This window comes from Lepidothrix coronata, unplaced genomic scaffold, assembly GCF_001604755.1.
Source record: "Lepidothrix coronata isolate B3197 unplaced genomic scaffold, Lepidothrix_coronata-1.0 Scaffold136, whole genome shotgun sequence".
In the NCBI taxonomy this organism is placed as follows: Eukaryota; Metazoa; Chordata; class Aves; order Passeriformes; family Pipridae; genus Lepidothrix; species Lepidothrix coronata.
In genome coordinates, this window is record NW_016690316.1 from 746,009 (window position 1) to 771,990 (window position 25,982).

The 25,982-nt window shown below is 38.8% G+C and overlaps 1 protein-coding gene across 2 annotated transcripts; it reads right to left on the reverse strand.

Moving 5' to 3' along the window:
• Nucleotides 1-272: 272 nt before the first annotated feature.
• Nucleotides 273-25,924, reverse strand: SLC30A7 (solute carrier family 30 member 7). 2 transcript variants are annotated; one of them, XM_017827223.1, is made up of 11 exons: nucleotides 25,797-25,924; nucleotides 25,528-25,629; nucleotides 21,384-21,492; nucleotides 19,813-19,900; nucleotides 18,094-18,220; nucleotides 16,958-17,107; nucleotides 15,671-15,721; nucleotides 14,036-14,171; nucleotides 7,257-7,347; nucleotides 6,086-6,235; nucleotides 273-5,291 (listed from the first exon to the last, which is right to left on the reverse strand). In XM_017827223.1, exons 1-11 carry the CDS (start codon nucleotides 25,849-25,851, stop codon nucleotides 5,244-5,246), a joined length of 1,107 nt encoding a protein of 368 aa, XP_017682712.1. In that variant the 5' UTR covers nucleotides 25,852-25,924; the 3' UTR covers nucleotides 273-5,243. The 2 variants fall into 2 exon arrangements, with proteins under 2 accessions (XP_017682712.1, XP_017682710.1); XM_017827221.1 differs by having other exon boundaries at nucleotides 21,384-21,497.
• Nucleotides 25,925-25,982: the final 58 nt, after the last annotated feature.

A 25,982-nucleotide genomic window follows, 5' to 3' on the forward strand; every position in this document is an offset into this window, starting at 1 on the left:
AGCTGGTGAAACAGACGGAGAAGCTGCACAGAACTTCTTATTTCAGAAGGCTGCAACTTAAAATAGAACTGGATTTCTTCATGTTAATGCTAGCATTCACAAAGGGCTGGACTCTAACTGCAACAACCACAATTAACCTTAAACCAAGTCTCAGCAGACTGCAAGAATTCTCTTTAAAATCAGCTGGTGGATGATGGTGGTCACTATTTCAACTAGTCTTCACGGTAAGATGAGAACAAAGCAGACCTGTATGCATTTTTTTTTTAAACTGAAGATTTATTGGAAAGAAATTTGATCCCATATCTTGTCAGCAATATAGGATATTTAACATTTTATATAGACTGTATTCAAGTAGAAAAGATTACATTAAAAATTTCTTAATATTGCACTTGGGACAAGTTGTGGCTAAGCTACTAACATTAGCATTCCAGAACAAATCATACAGAGTCTTCAGAATTTTAGTGAGCTGCCTTGTGATTTCTTCACAGGTACTTTGACACACTGTGCTATTCAACTTTAGCTCACTGCTAAGAGTAATTCCTGTAATTTAAAGGTAAAGGTAAGCAATATGCTCTCTGCTACCAGGAATGATTTTGGCAATTGCTTCATTCACATTATTTCACACTTCAGCCAAAATACTGTAGCCATTCACTTAACTCTTGTACAAGATCCCAGCATACACATGAGAGACTCCAATGCACATGGGAAGTGAAATACCCACCTCCTTTTACTTATTATTTCCGCCAAATTACCACAGAGGCAGGAACTTTTTGTGGCTCACTGAAACAGAGAAGCAGATTAAGCAGTGTGTGCACACAGCAAGACAGTCTTCACATGCCAGGCACAGCAAAGCATGACTGGCATCTTCACATTATAGCAGTGTCTGGCCAATGGAGTCCCAACAGGGATGGTCACTGCAACAAAGCCTAAATGGGGGACAAATCCAAAAGGGAGTAGAAGTGTAAAGGAGGAATTAACTACTGAGTCAGTATTAGGGATCAGACAGATTATTAAAAAAGAGAAAAAAGAAAATCCTGCTTAAAGGGGTGGATAATCAAGAATCATAGCAAGTGGCAGTCTGATGGCTCCTGGAAGAAACAGGACAGGGCTTAATTATTAAATAAAACTGTTGCTCTGAAGTGGTATTTAAAGACCTTGTTTCATGAAGAGAGAGAAGAGTTTGCATTTTACAGAAGCATGCAACTGAAAATTTGCACTGTGCAACTGCAACTGAAATCTGCACTATGAGAGAAGTGCCATAGACTTTACAATCTGAATGCAGAGTGTGTGCAAAGGGTGGAAAACTGCAGGTCAGCAGCAGCTTCTCTCCCCTCTTGCATCTTGTCTGAATTCCCAAAACAGGTTCACTTACAACAGTTAAAAAGAGATACCCTTACTTTCCTTCACCTTTAAAGCCAGTTTTACTTAAAAAAAAAAAATTAAGAATGTTGAGTCACTAATGTCCATTTTATTAGTAGCAGCAGCTTCAATTTTTATGTAAAAATAGTGTAAGCAGCTCTTACTAATGATGCAACTAAACTTTTGTTTTAGTAAGCAGTATTACATAAAAACCAGAGTCATTTATTTGCTTCTTGCACTTTTTGCCTTAGTTTAGCAAATCACACAAGTAACTCAGCTCTCTGTAGGGGCCCAGCTGATCTAAGGAGCCCGTCTGTACATATCTGTAGACTTACCGGATTAGCCTATAAAGGACCAGTCTTCACTGTGCATATTCATAAGAGTAGTTTTCTTCCACTGTTATTTACCATAAAAAACACTGGGGCATTTTCATGCAGACACTCTGCAGCATTTGTCTTCTGATTTTGCTGTAGGCGCGGTAAAAATCGTGCAGTTTGCAGGCTTGGTCTTTGGGACAACAGGGTTGTAAGTTACTGGTTTCAGTCACAGAAAAAAACAAACCACAAAGACAGACTACGTTTAACCCCATAGTAAGCTCAGCTACATGAAAACATGAGAAAATCATAAATTGAAAACTTCGTTCAAAATTCAGTAGTGAATAGCAGGAAGCTGAGTTTTAGCAGATGATCTGCAGATTCATCCATCTCTGGATGTCAGCCACTCACACAAAGCTTTGTTTAAAATGCCATGCATCTTCAATAAAGTGTCAAAAGCAAAGTGTTACATAAGCAGCCAAGTGTTAGGTAATTAGCAAAACACAAAGTAATGGTCCTTTGGCTCTCAGGGTAAGAAAAGCTGCACTGTCATTTGCCTGATTTGTACTCTCCTAAAACCTGAGCAAGTATCCCCTCAGTAAGTGAAAAAAAATAAATCTGATGTCACTCGGTTTACTGACATACTAGATATGACTGTGGTTACCTACTGAACATGCTATATACTGTCTTCTGTAACATTTTGTGATGCTTATCCTTTTTTCAGAAAGCCTAAAAAGGCTTAAAGTCTATTTTAAATCTGACTTCCCTATACTATCCCCAATTATATTTGACAAACAAATTATACATTTCTTACTATAAAACACCAAGTTTAAAAATAACAAAGTGCTATCTTAGTTAGAAAACTCAGACTTGTACATATCCTTCCAACAATCTGATAAATCATAATAAGCAAAAAAAAAAAAAAGTCATTAAAATTGTTTTTATAATTATAACTGGCTTATAGGCTTTTTCACTCCATTTGCCATATTAAAAAAGTCTGTAGATGTACATTTAAAAAAATACCAGCATCAAAAAAACCCAACTCCCACTTGGTCAGATTGTCGCTTGGGAACGAATAGTAGCAGTTGTCTTTTCATTAAGAAAACTAAAGTAGTGGCCAAGCTCAGTGACTAGGGCAGCACTACAGTATTTTATCAAGTCCAGGAATACCCAGTCCCAAAACATGCTGGTATAAAAATTTAAACCAAAGCCTGCTCTTGGATCATGACACAATGGCATTGAAGTTGGCTGGTGCTTGCCTTTAAAGTAGTATCAGTTGATCTTCTCTAGCCTCAAATAGCAGTAACACTAACTATTGAAAAATGAGGAAGTCATGCTGTCAGCCAACAAGCAGCAGTCTATATGCAACACACTACAAAACAGCAACTCCACCCTATAATCACAACCAGATTTTAATCACCTTTTCTGTGAACATACATGCACATGGTATCTTAAACTGCAATGCTCAAATCTGCTCAACAGATTGTTGCACCCACCCTGTGCTGTGTAACTCCCAGATCCCATCTTTCAGTCAGGAAAGTCTGGGCCAGGCAGGGGATCTGCAAGGTGGGATGGGGAGAGAGCCTGACAGAGCGTCAGGCAGGAGGCCAGAAGAGTGATGTGGAGCAGTGCAGCCAGATGGGAGGGCACTCTGCACCCACATCCCCAGGAGCAGCCAACAGGATGAGAAACCAGCAACAGGGATAAAGAAGGATCTGAAGGCTGGAAGAGACTATAAAGCTTAAAAGCAGTAATATATGTGGCTTTGTACTGCTATTTTTCTTTGCATCCAGTTTTTGGTTCCAAGCACAAGAGTACACCCCTAAGCTCTGTACAAAATCAACATTCATGTTTCAATATCCCATCTGGAAAAGTCAGGAACCACCTATCAGTTTGGCAACTGTTGTTTTTTCACATGAGAAGAAATCAAAATCCAGGTGCTCTATAGGAACAACAGAGTGAATGCAAGAAACTCTTCATATCTGCTATGAATTCAGCAATATCAGTGGCAAACATTTCTGCAAATCAACCTTCAGTAATTTTGTAGTGCCCAGCACTTACTACACAGACACTGTCAGCTTCAGAGGGCCTTGATTTCACTATTACCACATAACAGGTACCAAAAAAATACTTAAAATCCATACCAGTCAGTGGCAGCTATGATTTATCAGAAAAATGCCTGCCTTGTTTTTTACTCCACAGTGTTCTGTTTGGAAAATGTCCTCTTAAAAAGTCTTCCATTATAAGTTAACAAGTACAGCGTAGTGGAACTATCATCTGTAATACCAAGTATAGCAGATTTGTTTTGAAAACAACACTCAGATATCTGAGCAAAATGATTATAAATGCTAGAAAAATATGACAGACTAATGTTTCTGGAAAAAAACCCAACCAACCAAGCCATGCTGCACTAAGAACTTTCTCCCCCATGAAAACATACAAAAGCTACAGTAAGATAGTCAAAGATATCAGACTTGTCAACCTGGGAAAAGCATAATCTTAAATATGAAACATGGCCCTTATTTCTGTTTTGGGTATAGCCACCAGGAACAACTATTTTCAGTATTTGGAAAGGCAAAATTATCTCACCAATCACTTTAATAAAAATTATTACAACCTATTAAAATCAAGGAGATTTAAGCTTTCACAAACAATTTCGAGATTTAGTTTTTTCCACCAGGATTTGGAAAATGAAAAACTTCAAGCACTGCTTCCATCACCAGCATCTTCCCTCAGCTGTCTGTTTCTTAAGTGACTATAAACATGAGTAGCATCATGTAGTGTCTCATTACTTTCAACAGTATGAAGAGACTAAGAATTGGAGTTAAATCTTAATATTTTGACGAAAATAATTTTCACAAGACATGTGTAACAAAATACCCAGCTTATTTTGGAAGCAAGTCTCTTCACAACAGCTTTGTCTTTTACATTTAGAATTCTTCTGTCTGGTAAGATGCAAGTATAATGGAAGTCTAACATCTACAGTTATGCAAGTACACAACCCCCCCACATACATCACTAGTAAATAATCAGACTGCATACAAGATTATTTGTAAAAGTAATAAAACCCTTTGATGCTCCATATTTATGCTGGCAAATAGCTCTCCTCATATAAAAGGCACTTTGAAAACCCAATATGGTTTGGTTCATTAAGTTTGCAAAGTACAAACAATTGTACAAACATACAATTATATTGAAGCATGTCAGCCATTGTGACATCATCTACAAAACAGGTTTCCAATTGTCGATAACACTGGTTTTATGGGAATGAGCAGTGGTTTCAGCAGCTTTACTGAAGACATGACAGGGTTTCCAGTACCGCAATCTTATTAAGTAAAAACCCCTCAAAAACTTACAAGTTTGGGGGCCCCAAAAAAACCAAGACCCAAAGTCCATAACATTCATTCGATATTTACTCCTTAGAAGTGAACTCCACCCATAGCCCAAGGGCAGAAATCTCTTCAGTCGATTCCAGAACAGTGGTGGAGGCAGGCTCTGTCTCGAGAAGTAGGTTGTTGTACCAGTACAGTACTGAAAACTTTGGTCCAACAGCACAATTCCAGAAATTCACTACATGGCTGCAACATCAATCTGTATGTAAAGCTGTCTTACTCCTGCCTATGGAGAAGGGAAGGAGAGTTAAAAACCCAGTAAAGCCAAAGCAATTTACCTGTCCTGAACATCAGTTCACAGCAGTAAGTTACCTAGCAAAAAACCTCAATGTCTTATTTATCTGTAATTCATCTCCCACATTTAGCACATCGATCACTGAGACCACAGTGTGAATACAGAGCTCTTCACACAGTCAAGTAATGATATATTAGCATTAGCTTTGCTACATTACCTTCTCTGATTCATCCTAAATCACTGCCATTCGTGAAGCTGCACAAAAGCAATTCTTACTTTCTTTTGTACAAGTTTAACTTCCTGAAAAGTAAGCTGCTTGAAGAGCTGTCGGTTTAAAATGAAGCTAAGTACAAGAGCGTAACACAGGATTTTGTTGTTCAAACCAGTTCTACGTTATGATTTTGGCAAGAAAGTCATCACATGTGCAAGCAGCCAATGCAGTGAAAAGCTTGAATAGGTCCAGTCTGTGGTTGGAAGCCCTATCCCAAGGGAAGCCTCAGCTATTTTATTGGTTCCTCATAGGTCAATATAGGTCAACCCAATTTGATACACCTGAGGTGTTATTTCCATTAAGTGGCATCAAAAACGAATGCAGAGACGTACAGTAATTCCATCTACACAACTGAGTATTCTGAAATTGTTCTATACAGCTGGAGTAGAAAAGCTTTCCAAAACACAGATTCCAAACCCAGAAACATTTAATTTTGCTTGATAAGAATTACAGTGTCACATCACGTGACAGGCAATTTATGTTTTGAGATGTGATTTCCACTGATAAGACATACCTGAGTAAAAATATTGTGAGTCTGGCTTAGAATCCACCTTCCATCAGCATCAGGAGCTACTAATAATTTCAAAGTCCCTATGTAAACATCAGTACAGAGGGTCCAGAAATGTGGATCATGTAAACTGTAAACTCCTTGCAACTGCTGCACCTAAAAATACAGGCAAATTTCAGAAAATGTATTTCAGAAAATGTTTGTCTGTACTATGTTTTTTACAGAAAATATTATAAAAGCCAATGCATTCTTTTCCTTCTAGTTCACTGAACAAATTGTGATCTTTTAGCAAAATTTCTCATTATTATCTCGGTTATCCTAAGGAAGGTGAAGTCATTCAGATTTGTGTATATGCCATGATTTTGTACCATGCATTTACATTCTACGTGTATTTTACTGAAACCATTTCTGAAAATAGAGGTGTCCAAAAGAAAAAAGTCAGTTACTGAATTTGAGAGGGCATTAAAGTAAAACTGCAATTTTTGCAAAAGTGGGAATTCTGCCATGAAAAAATTTGTGAGATTCTAACTTCAATGAAAACATATTCATATATAATTTATATTAATACATTAACGTTTCTGTAAATATTCTGTGAGGGCTTAGGTTTGTCCTGCCAACCCCCTTCTTTTTCCTCTGTCCAATTGTAGCAAACCCTCCAAGTGACCAATTACAACCTGTAACTCCACCAGGGCAGACAGCATTCCTACAAGTGCTTCCTATTAACTTTGCAAAGACACTTCAGTGTTCAGGTCATGACACTGTAATAGATTAGTTAAACAGGAGAACAGGTCAAATCCAGAGTAACCTATGTATACTCAAATACACTTCCAGTGTTACTCCACCTCACATTACTAAGAACTAGATTTTGTGGGAGACAAAAACTGAACAAAACAGAAAAACATTTTGCACTTTGTATAAGCACAGAAGACTTTGGGAGGAAAAGCTTCAGGATCTGTTTTTCTTCACTAACATAGCACATTTTTAAAACACAAACTAAGGAGAAGCTACATAAAATTTGGGACTTCAGGAAAACATTAATTAAACTAGTACCTCCATTTGTATATTCTAAAGAACCTTTACAGAAATTACTGAAAAAACATCATAAAATATCCTCATACACACAGCTGAGGCTCAATAAGCCAGCAGCTTGATGAGCAAAAATGGCTTAAGAGCTCACCCTCTGGTAGCACTGAGGCAGGGCATTTTCCAAGGAAGGAGGAGTTCGCTGCATCAAAATCCCAATGGATTCTTTTAAAAGTGGAACAATACTAGAAAGAAAAAAGGAAATTAGCTATTATTACATTTTCAAAAGATGCAACCTAAGGTTCCTTAACACTCATGAGAAATTCTTCTTTAGTTGTTCCACCAGAAGCTGAGAGTGTTGCCATGAAAACCTAGTACAGAAAATAGAAGGATTTACAAAATTGCTGTGGTGTCTTACCAAAGGCAAGATTACTTCTCCCTCACATTTTCCACAGAACTACCCAGTGGATGATCACAAAAGACTAATAGTTTAATCATGGGATTTGAGATGAGATGTCTTAGTATCTTAGAAGTTATAGAACAAAGCAGCTGATAAGTATAGCTCAAAACCTACTTCAATGGCAAATCATTCACAAGTAATCATAACAATATTCAACTGCAATGGGGTTTGCCTTTGTGTTTGGCTTAAGGCATATTTTTCTTATGAACTAAGATAATAATGGAGCAATCATAAAATGAAATCAGTGTGGAGCAGTCCAGCTATAACAAAGTTATTTTGTCAGAAACAGACAACTTTGCATATTCTTGCAGTGAACTAAGTGTAGGGTCTCATCCAAACTCAGGGGTTAAACATTTGGAAACAATTAGAGGTTCCCTCTTGGCCAAGTGGTCTTGTTTAATCAGATAACTAAGTAGACATTTAATACCCTTTTTTATTGTTATTACTTTTTTTTTTTTAATAAAACCAAGAGACCAGTAAGCCCTTACCCTGAAGCTATCAGTAAAAAGTTATACTCTTATTAAGTATTCAGCATGGTACCTTTTTTGTTTAGGAATAGTGCACCATGCCTGGTTCAGTACAGCATTCTAACATTTTCAAGAGGATAACAAATATCTATAACCCAATACCAAAGCTTAAATAGCAGTTTAATTTCAAGAGCATACAAGTCACCGAACACTCTGGATCAAACGTGACTATATATTTCAGAAATGGTAAGCTGAATTTCAGAGTTCAGCACTGGCATCACAGCTGCTGTACACAGAGTAATAGGATTGCAAGCACACCCAAAACATTTGTAAGAGATTAACCAGACTAGTTCTTAGAGAAAACCACAGAAACTTTGTTTAAAATCTCATGAAGTGATGTGGAATGCATGGCACAGACCAGCTGTGTATTTGCAGATGGTGGACAATGTGACCTAACCAGTTTTAAGCAGGTGGTTCCATTAGTCCATGGAAGCAGTGCTGGTTGACTGACTGCTCAGCTCACCCCTTGGCTAAACCTTAGCCAGGGGTGGGAGGGACTTAGAGGGTGTGTGACTCCTGTCTAATGAACCTCTGGAAAAACCATCACCCTAAAATTAAGTCTTCTTGCAGGCACAATGGTGGTTCCAGCCAAAGTCACTGCCTGGTGCACTCCATCACATAGCCTCACACAGTTGTGCTGCTACCAAGGCATCAGTTCAGAAATAGGAAGAAGCAATTAGGGACACGCAGGAGTTGCCTAAACTGGACCTGTCACCAAGACAAACATTTAGCAGTGCAATAACTGTCAATGTCTCTAAAGGAAGCTTAATTGGAGTGTCACATTCTAGAGTGGATTACAGAAGTTTAGGGAAAAAAAGGTTCTCTTATTAATGGACCCATCTCACTAAATAATGTCCATGTCACAAGCATTACATCAAGGGGAGCTGGAGCTGCCAAAACACTCCACTGATGAATTGATTTCAGTTTAACTCACTATTTAAAATGCAGGTTTGCTTCTTAATAAAAACCTTGAAAGACCAATACACAACTTCAGGATGCAAACTGAATGCAGGAATTTTGAACACCAACTCCATCTCCATAAATTTAACAAGGTCCCTGTAACATATGCACCCAAAGGCTTCAAAAACCACACACATACAGGCTGCATGTTTTTCCCCAGGGAAACAACTAAAGGAATGGAGAATGTAATAAATAGCCTACCTTTTTGTTGAAACATACCACTATGAGTGAAAAAAGCCAGGAAAGAAATCTAACAAAAAATGTCTACTTTGCACAACTTATTTACATTATTTGGTAAAACTGATGTATGTTATCTGATGGAAGGGAAATTAACTGTCAGTACATTTGGAGAGACAGGCTATGAAACAAAACCATCTTAAAAGTCCAAAGAATAGAGGTAAATCAGGATGTGGCTTGATACTGTTGGTGAAGTTGAAGCATATCCTGGGTCACACCCTCCTCCTCTGTCTTAGTGTTCAGATACAAATGTCATCTTTTGAAAAGCTGAAAAGGCCAAAAGACAGCTGCAGGGATGTGATAGGCCCTCACAAATGCTGTTAAGAGCACAGGCAGCTATGGATACCCCTCTGCATCCAATGGGATACCATCTCACAAGACAGTCTTACTGTAAGCCAAACTAACACCACAAACAACAGAATCCAGTTTGATGATGTCTGATTTTTCCATTGTTTCAGGCATACTACTTAAGTACAAAACCTCTAATTTAAAAACCAAAACTCCACACACTATGCTCTTTTCTCAAACAGTAACTAAACACAGTAATATTTAATCACAAGGAGGCACTAGAAATATCAGTTCCATCTCATGTGACTGAAGAAAACATTACGAAAGATGACAAAATCAAGCAGGCTGAGAATTTGACAAAGCTTTCCTTTTCTTTTTTTTTTTTGATTAATCATTAGTGAAAAAAATACATGGCTGTCTCTGTAGCAACTATTGCACTGGTACTTCCCCTCTTGTTTGTTTTAAATTATAAGATCATCGAGGAAAATAAATAATGCTGAATGCTCATCAAGTGGAAAGCTTTGTCGCGCACAAGGAGTCTTTAAACTTTGCTGCTAAAGAAAACTCAATTTTCCATTGGTCTCTTGATTACCAAGCCTTAAGTCTAAAATACCACACTCTTTTACAAGACAATGGAATTTGAAAGAGGTGCTAACCCACAGCAAGACTTGGGATAAAAACATATCCTCTGAAAAAGCTAGAACTGCAAAAGCAGCTAATGTTACAGCACATCACAGTTGCACATAACAGTTACAGAAGTGAAAGGTGTTCAAACAGATAAAAGCTATTTATATGAATCTGATAAATCCAGCCTGCCAGTGACACAAGGCTTGATTAAAAATGAAGAGTGAAAGCATCCAACTCTTAATTAACCTGCATCACATTCAGATAATATTCATATCCATTCCAGTCCCATCCTGCTTATGCCACTGTTTTGTAGGCATAGCTAGCAAGACCCTGGCATTGTTATAATCTCAGACTGCAGGGCTGAAAACAACACTGGGTAAAGAACCCTTTTCACAGTCACTGCACTCAGAGCGCAGCAGGAAATTCATTCAGTGCTCTCAGCACTACAGAAAAGAGAGGATATTTGTGATAGATTTTGTGGAAGGTAAACAAACATTGCTAAGGATCAAGATCAGCTATGGTTCTTCAAACACCATAGCTGAAAATCTACAGCCAGATTTCCAAATTCTTTGTTTTTCCCCAACCACCATCCATATCCGCAGTGCCAAGGCTGTCGGCCTATTTGAGAACTTTAATAAAATTTTTCTACTAGGCAATGGCAATTTTAATCAGACTGCAAGCTTTGCTCAAGACAAGGATCACAGGTCTAAAATTTACTTTACTGATTTTGAATTGCTTGTTCTCATAACAACATAGTACCTTGACTCTCAAGCAAGGTTGGCAGGTACCATTACCCTGTAAATAAAAGCAGTGCACGACATTTAGCAATAATGGCTTAAAACAACACCAATGACAAACATGCTAGTTTGGAGGAGTTTTGCTATAAAACATTGCTTCTGAATCTTAGAGAATGCAGCACTTCATTTAAAAAAGTAATTTTTTCATATTGTTATGCCTCAAACATTAAAGGCATATATCCCAAACAGTACAGGCACACCCTCCCCCAAAGCTCTTTCATATTATATCATGTTCAAGAAGCTTTAGATTTTATGCAAAAAAATTACGTAACCCATGGAAACAACTTCACTAAATGTAAATTGCCTCATTTCTTTGACCACTTAATATGTAGTCTGCATACCCTATGCAATCTAGTATGAGATTTCGTCTACTGTGCCTTTCTAGAAACATGTGGGTCTAATAGTGGTTTCAGACAAACTTGATTTATACTAGTGTTGTGGCTTTTGTGTGGTGTCTAATTTCACATAGCTGACTGAAATACTAAAATTGCTTCAACGTTCTGAATAAGGCTTAGAATGCTAAGGCTAAAAACTAAATGAATATTTAGTTTTAAATATTGAAAGCAGTTTAGAGACTTGAGAAATTGTATATTGATTCAGGCACATACAATTATGAGGACAACAGCTTGGAAAAAACTTCAAGTGTCAACGTGAACAAGTATGAAATAGCCAAGCTTTTGTTAAAAAAAGCAACCTTAAAAATGTTAGTAAGACAGACTTGTCTATTTTAAGTTTGTCCTATTTATAATTAAATGGACACTTGCATGAGATAGTACCAAAAGTAATTAAAGAAGGGTTCATTAGATACTAGTGGTTGCATCCAGGCAAACTCAAATCCCACAGCAGATTTTCACTATGCAGTCAGAATGTTCTGTGCTAACTCAGGAGGTGTTAGGCAGAGAATATGACACCCTAGAGCAGCCTTAGTGAAGGATCACAGGAGCAACACAGAGACACCGTGTCAGCAGCTGACAATTTGCACTAATTAGAGATGTTGTCTACAGCAAGGCTCAACCATTTGATTTAAAAGCACTGCTTGACTTCTCTGAGGAAGCGTTGCTCAACCCTTCTCCCTCTGCACAAGACAAAGCAGGTTACAAAGTAGAGTCTGGACAGCTTTATACTGCAGCAGTAAGCTTTTTAGTCATCTTATACAGGTATTTGTGTGATTTCTTTTGGCAAGTGTTACCATCATTTTAGAAACCCGAACAGAGAACACCCACTAACAGAAGCAGGCAAGACTCAAGTAAATCTGAGAGAACTGCCCCAACCTTGAAGCAAAGCAAACACTCAGTAAAAGAATGAATGAACAGTTATCTCACAAAGACACAAGCAACACTGGATTAAGAGCAATGACTTCCCTCTGCACTCTCCTGCAACTGCTTTCTCAAAAAGTTCCACAAAAGGGAATAAGGATTTGTGTTCTGGCTTTATTCCTTCTTTCGATATATAAGTATCATAGAAAGAATACAGATTAAAAGAAAAAAAAAACAACACAAACTCCCAAAAAACTAACAACAACCACAAAAAAAACCCAAAAACAAACAAAACACCAGGGAAAAAAGAGCCCAGGATCAAACCTACCCCCTACTCATGCCCTGCAGACTCTAGGTGAAAATCAGACCATTAAGCAATAACTTGGGAGGATACAGTTCCAACTAGGGTGAAGTCCCTAAACGCCATTAAAACTTTTGGACAACCTTATCAGACTGGCTTTTGCATCTCTGACTCAAAACTGTGCTTGCTTTATTAGAGTCACAAAGACCTTAATTATGGAACAGATTCTGATTTTTAAACACACATGCATGGGGTCCACTTGTTGGGGCGCACACACACTCTCACCCCACTTCACCTTATCAAAGTTGGTTTAACTAGTAAAAGGGACACAGAAAAAATGGACGAATATTCCTTTGAAACAGCAGACAATTATTTAATCTATGTACACTAATCTAAGTGTATGGAAACCTGTGTTTTACTCAGCTACTACCTTTACCTCAGCAATAGTTTCTTCCCTCTTGGTAACCTGCACATTTCCTTTCCCATATTTTGAAATTTCAGTAATAGAAGTAGCTTGTAATAATTTGTCCTTTATGAAATTACAAGATGTTTAAGTTAAAATATTAAGAGTGTATATTAAAATGATAATAGAGATCTCTAGCAGAGATTTCTGTGGGCGTTGTGTCTGAAGCACGCTGCCCTACTTTGATAAATAGGGAGATTCACATCAATAATCCTGTGAATGCTGCCATGCATATGCTGTAAACATGCCATACATGGTATAAGCATAAGTAGTTGCAGTTCAGATGACATTCACCACTGCTGAAGAGACAAAGGTGTTCAGTTATTAGGTTGTAACTGGAGTTGAGGCACGCTCCCTGCACCACCATTGAAACTGCTGCCAGAAAACCTCAATAACAGCGTCACTCAATGAAATATTTGCTTGTCCAGTCTAATCTAAATAGCTTCACATTTACAGTGATCTTGGTAAGCACCAACTGGAAAGGTCTAGAGCTACTTGAAGCATTTCCATCAGGTCTTAAAAGGAATAAGGATGTCTCAGAGTACAAATACAAAGGAAAAGACAGTTTTCACCAGAGAAAGAAAAAAAAATTTAAAACCTACCAGCCTTGATTTGTCAAGGACAAGGGCACATCCTGTGCCAGCAGGCTCAACTCTGCTGCCCCGAAGCCATTCTGCTCCATTTACTGGAGTACATTGGTTTATATAAGCATGTACTAAATACAGAGAGGAAGCTTTCTACAGTTTGAACCTGAAAGACGTTTTTGTAGTATTATGCAAATGGCCAAAATATGCAGATCTAAGAGCAAAAGTTGTGGCTGTAGAAAAGGGAAAGAAAATAGCTCATACAAGAGCTCATCAGAACAGCTGTACAAAAGAGAGATAACATACCTCTCTCAGAAGAAAAGCAAACATTGTAAGTCATCAGCATAACAGACAAACCTTTTCTTCTGAGCTATAATTTCTGCTGTAACTAGCATCAGAAGTACTACCAAATATCAGGGATAGCAACGCTTACCTTACACCTATAAGTAGTGCTATCAGCATTGAACAAATAGGATCTGCTATCATTAGACCATAGTTCTGCATCAATATAGCAGATATGATCACACCAATACTTCCGAGTGTGTCTGCCACAATGTGTAGAAATACACCTGTAAAAGATCAATTGATATCATGACAACTTGGCATTCTCAAAGACATGTATTTCAAAGAGTGTATTTCAAAGACATTTTACAGAGAAGAGTTGCAAGAACTAGATAACATGATTTATACCTGTTTAATTTGTGGTCAATTTTGGGTCAAGCACACAAAGTGATCACAAGATTTTAACGTATTTTTAGAATATAGACCACTTGAAGAATTTACATTCTTTTCTTCAGTTAGCAGTAAGGGGTATTTCATAGCATGGCTATCAACTTAAACAGTGATTAACAGATGCAGCTAGATTTTTTTCATTCACATTATAGTAAAGAAACTCACGTTCCCTGGTGCCTACAGACAGTGCTAAGATGGACAGACTATTAACAGAAACAGCTCTGCAAAGCTTTGAAACATGCTACTGTTTCATTGACGACATCTTTCAGAAGTTACTTGGCAAAGAAATCCAAGACAAATAGTTTTGAGAATTAAACACTGCTGCAGACATGAAAAACTTCACTCTTATTTTGAAGAACAACACTGCCTTAAAATACAAAGATGTACTTTGCAGCTAGCCAAAATTTAGCCTTTGGAGCTCTCTGCTGGCAACAACGGGAAGTCACTCAGAAACAGCTTTTTGAATACAAGTCTCCAGCCTCTTGTAAAAACAACACCCAACTACAAATCAGCTCTTAAGTGATTTTTCCAAGCCTACATTTGTACTGTGTCTGGCTGGGACAGAGCCGGGTTTTCTCCACAGCAGCCTGCATGATGCTGTGGTTTAGACAGCATCAAGGCCTTTCGTTTCTCACTGCCCCCAGAGCAAGTAGGCTGATGGGGGCAAGATGCTGGGAGGGTACATAGCCAGGACAGGTTACCCAAACAGACCAGGGGGAAACTCCATACCATCTCACACCATGCTCAGCAATAAAACTGAGGTGCTGTCTTTTCAAAATAGCTGCTCAGAGACTTCCCCGGGACATTGATCTGCTGGTGATTGTCTTTGTGAATGATTGTCTGGTAAGTGATTGTCTTTGCATCACAAATTACCACCTTCTTTAAACCAACTCTAAGAGCTTGATGAAAGATAAGTTTTAAGCTTAGATACTCTTTAACAATTATATATATCTGCATTTTTCAAATACATTCTATCTTAATCATATTGTTCTTCATTTTCCAGAACATACATTGCAATTAGGGTCCTTAAGTTTCTGCTTTTAACCACTTTTTCCTACTTTTTCGTTATTTGATTTTTCAGCACCAGTAACAGAAGCTGAATTCCAGATTTTGGGATCTCTCTTTTAAACTGTGTTGACACTGCATTACATTTACACTTCAGTGAATTACACATGCACAGGGTACAGCACTGCTCTGTTTACAGGGGGAATGGGATTTCATAGAATAGCTCCTCTATGAAAAATGTGGCATTTATCCAGAAGAACCCTCTAAAACAAATGAATGACAGGTAGGCCTCGATAAAACCAATAAACTATTATACTTATTATCATCATACCTTGTAAAATCTGTTTGCTGGATCCAGCCACTGCTTCAAGAGAATGGTCATCTGTGAAGACAATTATTGACACATTAACCTAGACAAAGGCTCTCTCTAGTGGTACATTCTGTTATGGTCTTCCTTTTGGAAATTTCTAATTGCACAACAACAAGGATAGGACTTGGAGAAGGTAGAACTAAGCAAAAAATCCTCTCATCCAAGCAGATTAATGCCTCTGTGGAACACACTAGAAAGATATGTTAAGAAAAACTTGTTAAAGGATAGCAAATGTCTTCTAGTGAGGATACACAATATATTACACAAAAGTTGATTTGAATATCAAATTGCACAACACAGCTACATTCACTGTTCCACTGGGGTGGGCAGTGTGGGGAAAGCAAGGAAGAAGCAGAAGTGGGGAGCTCCTACTTTCCAACCAAATTCCAGGAGAAGTCCTGGAAAACAAGCACCACTTTTCTGCTAAGAATAGCAAGGAAGAGACAAGTAAGTATTTTTACACTGTCACCTCCTGTCTGCAAGTTGCAACACTATTCCCTGCTCTGAATGTGCACATTTTTAGTCACATCAGATCCTAGTTTATGGCTTAGGAAGGAAGGACTGACAACCCTGCAACACCACAAGGCTTTCATCTGCACTGTTTCAATAGGTTGCCTCTTCTCCCTTAGTGAAGGCTACTGATCATATTTTGCGTGAACATCTCAGATTGTTTACCTTTATAGAAAAGATTTAAACATAGCTAAGGTAACAAGCACCTTTTTCACAACCACCTTTTAAAAACCGATTACAACTACTCAAGATAGGGAAAATCTTATTTGAAATCACAAACCAAATACAACTAACAATCCATAAGTACCCAAAGTTTGTGTGTTCATATTTTCTAATATCTTGAGCTGTAAGATTATTCAAATGGAGAACACTAGCAAAGCAGCTTAACTTTGCCTATTGATTTAAATGAAAAAATTGAAGCTGAGCACTTGATAATTTCATTATATTGCCATCGCATCCAGCTGTTCCACCCTCTGCCAACACATAACATTAAGGTGAACATTCAAAAACCACAGGTAAATCACAGCCTTTAAAAACTAACACTGAACTTACTGCAAGTGACACACTAAATGAGCCACGACACATGGCAGCGGCACAGCATACTAGACATTTAATGAAACTACTTCCATGTAGGAACACAACAAGTTGCCAGCACCCTCTCTTTTTTTTTTCCAGTAAATCATTAGTAGCACATTTAGATTGAGTCAAGATGGTCTAGGACATTAACTAAGTACTTACCATGACAATAATCCTGACCATGAGAGTGCCCATGGCCGTGACCATGACTGTGTCCGTGGGTATGTTTCTGTTCATGGCTGTGCCCATGACCTCCGTGGCTGTGCCCATGGCCGAGACCACCATTAAACAGAGAATGACTGTGCTCATGCCCTGTAAACAAATACCATCATCAGAGTATGAACTTAAATAATGAATTAAAGTACACTTATATTTGTTTCTAAGCCACTCAAAACCTATTTGCCTTTTAGGTCATCTTAAGGTATGGCTTTAAATAACTTAAGAAACTTAACAAAACTGTTTGTCATCTACAGGTCTGCTGTGCAGCCATATTATATATATATATATATACATACACACATAAATGTATATACACATACACACTAAAAAATATAACTGATTTGAGAACTCAAGTGCTTTTATGCATTCCCACTTCTGAGAAGCTGTGCTACACTTTTAGTACAATTTGAAAAATGTTCACATAATTAGATACAATCACATTAAAAACAGCTGTTTTAAGAAACCAGAAATAGGCTATTGTTCACACATTCAAAATTCAGGCTTAGATTGCTGCTTAAAGACAAAAGACTATTTTCTTCCACTAGACTATGTAAGTTTATATGTTAAGCTGAATGAGACACCAATAGGCTTTGCAGAAAAAAACCCAACTGTTCACCACATATATTTAGGCAAATAAATTCTGCATTTCAATTCAAAGACACCTGAGTTGAGAAGCACCTGAAGCTGAATCATCCCATGCTTAAAATTTGGTTCAGACAATGTCTTCTAAATTTTTCAGCCACAATCTTGCTTAAGTCCAGCTTAAGTTTTTCCAAAAGACACTCTGCAAATCTCTTTCAACAAGGTGCAGAAGAGTGCCTGTTCAGAACAGTGCCTGTTCCAGAAAGCAGATTCTAGAGTTCTAAGTGTTCCATTTAATGGATATTAACATGAGAAGTACAACGGTGACTAGGGCTAGTGACAAAACACAGAAGTCAGAAGTCAAATATACATTTGGCTAGGATTGCTACTAAAAAGACATTAAAATTTAATACTGGGGTTCTTATTGGAGGATTATAAAGTCCTGGAACACAGGGTGCCAAGAAAGGAAACAGTACTGGAAGTTACAGACATCCTACCAGCTCCGTGTGAATGCCCGTGACCTCCATGCTGAAAAACAAATATTCCTATAAGATTTACAATGAATCCTAGTATAGAAACAGGAAGAAGTCTCTCATGATGCACATCAGGAGGTTCAAGTGCTCTCTAAACAAAAAAACAAAAACAAAACAAAGCACAAATGTAGAGTTTTACATTATTAAAAGATGCTGAAAAAACTACTTAGATACAGGAGCATTCTCATACAAACATATGTACAGACATAATTAAAAATTACTCAGGACTACCAGTTTTTGGTATGATAGACTAATTCTTATTGTCTGAAGCTGAAATTTTATTATTAAAGCTCTGACAGTACAGTAGAATATTCTGATAGTCGAGCTAACTGTTATCATAAGATTTCATTTTGCTGTGGGATGTGGCTCAACACCACATGAAAACATTCAAGTCTGTTGTCCTATGTGGATTGCCCAAGTCACCTAAACAACTTCCACTGTTTCTTCCTTTCTTCTGAGAAGAGTGAGGCAATGAGGGAAGTGAAATGAAGACTGAGAACAAACTGTGACATTTTTTAGAACTTCTAAAATCTATATTGATTTTTGTTTTTTAAATTCTTTTTTACCTACTTTGTTTGGAATTTTTTTCTCAATGAGACATAGACCTAATACAATTTGCATCTCAAGTGTTGACAAGCGTAAATTACTGTTGACAGAGGAGATAAACATTCACCATCTCTCCACAGGAATGAAAGGTACAGGCAATAGCAAGACAATGAAACTTCCAGCAGATGTAAAACTTTAAAGCAACAACGAGAAAAGAAGTCACCACCACAAGGAAAGGGAATACTTCCCATAGGGGCTAAGACTAGAAGAGAATTACGTTTCAACAATATCCTTGACCAGTCAGCTTTTAATTTTTCTAATAAGTTTTTTTCCTGTTTCTAGATTTGAAGTTTTCCCAAGCTTATAGGCAATTTCAGCCCAGCTTGTACTGATTCTAAGGTATTGATAGGCTTATCAATGCAAAAGATCTGTTCCTGAAAGCTCTTCCCAGTTCTTTATTAAAAAAAGAAAAATTCACTAGAATGTCTTATGAAGTAGAAGTCTAAACAAATGTATAGTCTATGTCCCATTAAAAAGTAGAAGCATTAATGCAAGCTGATCTGAAATAGTTATCAGTTTTACTCTTAATCCTTGATGTTACCCTTAATGTCTAAATTTCAATCTTGAAATTATCACCTGAATCATCATGTAAAAAAAAAATTGAGAAAAAAACCCTTGTAGATCTCTAAGTTATCACTACTTGCCATTTATATCAGACTTCAGGATTTGGAGGATAGTTCTCTAACAAATTAGTCCAACTTCTTCACAGAACGTGACGTATGACTAACTCCTCTGAGTGGCTACTTTGGGCCTTTCCTTCTTGGCCTCATTTGTCCTTCAACAATGAAAAGTGAAGATCTTTCTACGACACACTTAACTGGCTGAAAAAAAGGACAGACTACATCTCACAGAATCTTTACACGTAAACAAAATACACCATTTAAGAAGCCAGTACAGATACACTGAAAAGGCTGGGTTTCTGTGTCACAAAACAGCAATTTCAGATGGCCCTATTCTCTGTTCAAATCACCGATTTTTAATAAATTATGAACCTAATCAATTTATTTAACTCAATAAGTTCACCCCATTAATAACAGAAATGTGACAATTGACAGCGTAATTTACTTCGTAACATACCTCAACGCCTTCAGAAAAAATGAAGAACGCTGTAAAGATGAGGAATAAACCATTTACAAAACCAGCAAGTACTTCTGCTCGAACATACCTGCAAGAAACAGAAAAAGCAATAGCAGATATTACCACATTCATTTAAATGCTGAAATTTAGAAGTGGAACTTAAAAGATTGGAGTGCAATCTTCTAGTTCTCAAACAGTTGTATTACAGAGGAATTTGCTAAATGAAAGATGCAGCATATAAGCTAAGAATAAGTGTATGAAATGGATTAAGTTGTATTTTGACAAACACTACCTGATCCACATCAGCTATTACCTACTCTACATGAAAAAAAATCTTTCAATATGTCATAATCTTTCCATTTAAGATCATCTCTACTGGAAGTTGTAGTATAAAGATATATTTGGGGAAGCCACAAACTAAGATAAGCACGCAAGATGTAGTCGAAGTCTTCTGATGTAAAGTTTTGTATAATATCAAACTGACATACATTAATTTGCTTCCCATCTATAAAGGGGATTACTAGTGAAAGTTTTAAGTAGAAATTAATTATTTCAAACATCAAATTTTGACAATAAAAAACTGCCAGGTTAGAATAACGTGTAATTTCCATGTAGTAAACATCAAACTTAATAAATTGTGGCTGTTCTCTGATAAATGGAACACCAGCTGTTTAAATGAAGAGCAGTACTTAATACAGAACCTGCTTTCATTGCAATTGAGTTCATGGTACAATTCTTCGTAAACTGATTTTTGGGCACACTGGAGTTTCCACCTTAATTAAACTGTGCTTTAAGTTTCAAACTACAGAATTCACACTTAAGCAAGACAGCTGAAGCTAAATGATGACACTCGGGTCAGTAATGTTATGGGGAGTGCAGCAGCCTATGTTACACCTCATTTGCAGTTAATCAGTATTACCAATTAATAATATCGTACCACCAGTATTGTTTTATAGGGCAGAACTGCAATGTTCAGTGAAACCAAGTGACCCTCAAACAGAACCAGCTGCAGCAAGTATATCCACCAAGGGCGGGATGGGATGACACCTCAGCCTTGAGGATCCGGATTAATGGCAGCCACAAATGGCAGATGTCAAATCCTACTGATTCCAAGAATCATAGCTTATAATCTCAGTGCAGCATCTCTGTGACTTAGCTCCTTTCAGCTGTAACTTTCTGTTCCAAAGAAGGCATGGGACAGCAGCAGCCAAAGCCCCTGTAACACTCCTCATGCACTGCGAGGACAAACCCAGGATGCAGCTCTTGCTCTTCACTGGTGCCATTAATACACGACAGGGCAGGGCACCTTGCTCCTGTATAGCTTGTTTCCATTAGTATGATCACAGAGATCTTGGAAGGGATAAAACTTCTCCCCAAAAGCAATGCCTTCATATTTTTACTATTTCTAGGGCGATATTAACTTAAAGGTTTACATAACTCACCTTAAAAACCCCCACACTTTCAACATAGCTTTTCCATGTTCTGCAAAAAGAGGTTTTGTTTATAGAGTGAAAAATGACTGCCTAAACAGTTATTACAGTACATCAAGGTAACAGCCTGAAGTTTCTTACCCATATGAGAAAGCATCATTTGACCTCCATTTTGAAATAACTGAAGCTGCTAATCCAGCCAATAGAGCAGTACAGTCAAAAAACATATGGAAAGAATCTGATATTAGACCTAAACTGAAAGAGAACAAGAAAAAAATGTTACGTTCCACATGTTGAACATGAAAAAAAATCTACAGCCAATTATGTTTTACACACTAGCAGAATACACTGTGTTTCTAAGCTTCAGGCATGGTTTTGCTAGCACAGAGAAATCCACAGTTCATCACCAACACAAATATAACGCCAAAATTGATTTTGTCAGCTTAGGAAAGGCACTTTGGAAGAGCACTTGGCAAAAAAAATCCTCCTAGCATATGATTTTGGTGCTAGTGAAAGGTGGGTTCCCTCAACACAAACCAAAACCTCTGGAGTAGATCTACCCACAGGCACACCTCTTGCTAACATAATTCAACCTTAAATCTTTGCCTTAGCAGCTGCAAGGCATTGACTAGAAGATCCACACTCCTCTTAGATCTAGAAGCTGAATGAAGCAGAAGCTGAAAGATCATATCTTAAAGGATTTATTTCAAAGACCAATGCACAACTACAATCTTGACTGACAAACACAGTTAAAGTGTAGGGTAAAACAGCATGCTAAAAAGTTCAAAGCAAGCTAAATTAGTCCATGAGTTTTTCGGTCAGTAGAACTCATATCAGTTTGTAAGCTATAGGTAAACTGGCTTTAACACTACACACAACAGCTGCCAAAGTTAACTAAATTACTCATAAATGGGTTCTGTAAGTCTGCAAGGAAGTATGTGCAACACATAATTTGCTTCGTATTTGGAAAGACATTTGATACAGAGGTACTGATGAGCATTTCTTACTACAATCATCCCAAAAGTTCCATTTTCCCAATCCTTTGGTTATCTAAGAACAATTATGTACACAATTCAGTTTTAGGAAACTGGAGAACAAGAAATGTTTACTGGTAGTAACAAGTTCTAGAAGACAGCCACATTTTCACACTGAAGTAAAGCAAAGAGTTTCATTAGCCAGATTTCCAACTACCTCACATTAAAAAAACTAAACCATCTGAGTCTGACTGAAAACAATTACAAAATTAATCTGAAGTGTTTAAGATGAAACACTCAACTGTGGAAGAAGCGGGTTTGGAAGAGAGGAGAGAGAACAAGTGCCTCAATCTATATATTTACCTATATACTTTAGGGACACATACAGAGTTATATATACACACAACTGTAACACTTAAGGCAGAAAGATGATGGCATGATGAATTGTCCTTAGGTGCTATAGCCACCAAAGCAGGAAACAGATAAAGCTGTTCTGAACAAACTTTAAAAGTTAAAACCAAATGTTTTAGCTGGATGCCTATGAAGTAGCAAAATGGAATTTGCTATGGAATTCTTGAAGGGTGTGGGTGACAGCTTCCCCCTGCCCCAAACCAGGTGACATCTCTAGGGAAACTCATCGCTTTAGATTTGGTTCCTCGATAAGGAAGATTCAGTGGGGGGGAAAACCCCATAAAACACACCAAACATTCAGGTAGAAGGTAAATAGGGTGACAGTAACTCTAAGTTGTAATGATTATGAAATGGGAGGAATAAGCATGGCTAAACAGAGATAGCTAGTGGTTTCTGAGGCCTCTTTTTGGTGTTTTTTTTTTTTCCAATAGAGTCTCCTGGGAAAGAGAAGTATATAAAGGCTGTTACTGAAACAAAATCCCATACTAGCTCCAGAACCAGCAATCATACAGCAAGTTACCATGGCACTGTGCTCACACCTGCAAATCTCAGCAAGGCAAGACTCACAGTTAGGTGCAACACCAGCACAGCTGTGCTGCTTTCAAGACCTAAGCTCACAACTCCAGGTGACCAGAGGCATGTGGATTTATCAACAGGGAACAGCATAGCCTGTGTCTGCAGCACAGTTCACCACATGGCATAACCATGCTCTGGATCATGGGTACAGCTGTAAGTGATTTAGCTGCATAAGTGGCAGGAAGCCTGGTAAGAGGCCAATCTCATTTCATCTGAGGCTTTTTTTAAGTGACCTATAAATTAACAAGACTTTTTAAAAAAATGTGTGCAAAGTGATTACTAAAGTAAACAAGTGATTCAGTCAACCATTAGCAACATGGGATGTATGGAAGAACTTTGTTTACAAATGGAGCCAGAGTATAAACTACAGCATAAACTACAGCATAAACTACAGTATAAACTACAGTATAAACTACAGTATAAACTACTATTTATCCAGAGTATAAACTACAGCGTCTAAATGAGGACACTTCCACAGCTCATTTAATAACACAGGCTTAATATCAAATTACACAAGTGTGCATGTAATAGGATTTTAAAACAGAACAGCCCAAGTAGCAGATTTCAACTTTAAACAAGCTCTCAGCTAGCAAAATACCATATCCAGCTCTGTTTTCTGTGCTTCAAGATTGTCAGCATTCCAAATTATTTCTAGGATGATCATATAAATGACAAACCCACTATGTGAGTTGAGGAAGCAACCCGCTTGACAAACAAAAGGTAATCTCTCACGTGGGGAATGACGGAGCTGTGCTCTGCAAAATGAAGAAATAATTTTCCCTATATGGCTCCTTGTTTGCTTGTTATGTGCTTGTTCTTCCACAGCATGAACTGCCTGCTTTGACTGAAGGCATTCCTCATCATAATCTCTGCCACCACTCTCTACTAAAGAGGTGCTTGCTAAGACAGTTTTGTTCTAGCACAAAATCTAGGCTTAGAGATACCCAAAATTAGTGACCTGAAATATAAACAAAACTAATGCAAATCACAATTCTTAATCTCAATTATGAAAAAAAAATAAGTAAGTCTTCTCAGTTGCAATTGCCAAATTCCACAGTGACAAACTGCCAAGTGTCACTACTAGTTACCTCATATAAAGGACTTTTTTAGGTCCCACTATGAAAAAAATTATGTTTAAAAGACAGAACAAACTCACATGAACATAAACCTCTTTATACACAAACTATAGGGAAAAATATTTACATCTTCTGAGTTATTAGGAAAAAAACATCCATACTAAGACAGACTATGCACATAATAGCGCTCACACAACTGCAAAGTGAATCAACATCAAAGCCGAAACCAAACACATAGTCTATGTGCTACTAAGATATTCTGTGCCCAAGATAACATTGCGTGCTCACTAGTGATACACTGTAGCTTTGATTAATTACTGTAATCAAAGTTAAGGATTTTATAGTGTAGTTTGAGAGATTCAGAAAAACATGGTGTTAGGATGCAACTGTTTCCAAATCCACATTGCTGTGTTCACTCAAGACTCTTAAAAGAAGAGTCTCAGTAATTTGTGTCCATACTACAACTTTTGGCAAGGACTACTTTAACTCCCATGTGGAAGGACACTGCTGGGCTTAATTGACATTTCCAAGCCAGTTCACTCTGAACTGAACTATAGACAAAAGAGAGTGAAATACCACCACAAAACAACTTCTCTATCACGAACGAAGCATGATTGACACTAGCACCACTGTCTACCCGTATACTATACGTCAGTACAGAAGTTACTTTGCACTTTTGCTTGTATTTCACTGCAGATTTTTCAACAGCAATTTAGTCAAATCTCTGGTTTTTTTCCCACCTTTGTGAATTTATGTGCTGTGTAAAGTACCCCTTAATTATACCTGAATGTGCTAATTCCTTTTTTTTCCTCGGAAAGAGGAAGGAACCCAGGAATCAACCTACAAATTCCTCCCGAACAGAGGATGTCTGTGGCAAGCGGCAGCACGAAACGGTTACAACCCTCGAGTCCTGTAACTCGGGCCAAGGCCAGGCTTCCTCCTCAGCCCACAGCCGAGTACGACAGCAGTTCCAAAGAGGATTCCTCCCGAAGGCGCCGAGTCGCGCCGCCCCCGCGCCGCCGGGCCCCGGCGGAGGGGCGGCCGAGCCGGTAGCTGCCCACGGGAGCGCTCCCGGCCGGGGCAGCGCTCCAGCCGCCCCGAGGCTGTGCCGAGCGGCCCCTCCGCACGGCGGGCAGGAGGCCTGACTCGGCCCCGCCGGGCGGAGACGTGGCACTGGCCGGACGGGAGGCGCCGCTTCCTGCGCGCTGGGGCCGCGCTCGGCCCGCCCCGCGCCCCCAGCCCCGCTACCTGTTACTCCAGATGCCGTAGAGCAGCTCCACGAAGGCGAAGGAGAGGTTGAGGCAGAGGAAGGAGAAAAGGTTGCGGGAGGTCTTGTCCGCCAGGATGGACCTGCGGACGGAGCACACCGCGGGTCACCGGCCGCCGACACAGCGGCAGGAGGCCGGACCCGCCCGCCGGGCGGCCCAGGCACCCCCGGCACCACCTTCCCCGACCCCTCCGCGGGGGCTTGGCCGCAGCCCCGCCTGCACCCGCCCCGCCCTGAGCCGCTCCCTCACCTGAACCAGCCGGACACCTTTCTGAGCAGGTTGAGCCTAGGCGGCTTGTACTCATCGTCCTTGATGGAGAGGGGCAGCATCTCGGCGGGGCCGCGGCGCGCTGGGGCCGGGCCGGGAGGACAGGCGGAGGGGCGGGGGCGCGGCCTGGCCGGCCCACACGCCGCTTCCGGCCGCCACTGCGCCTGC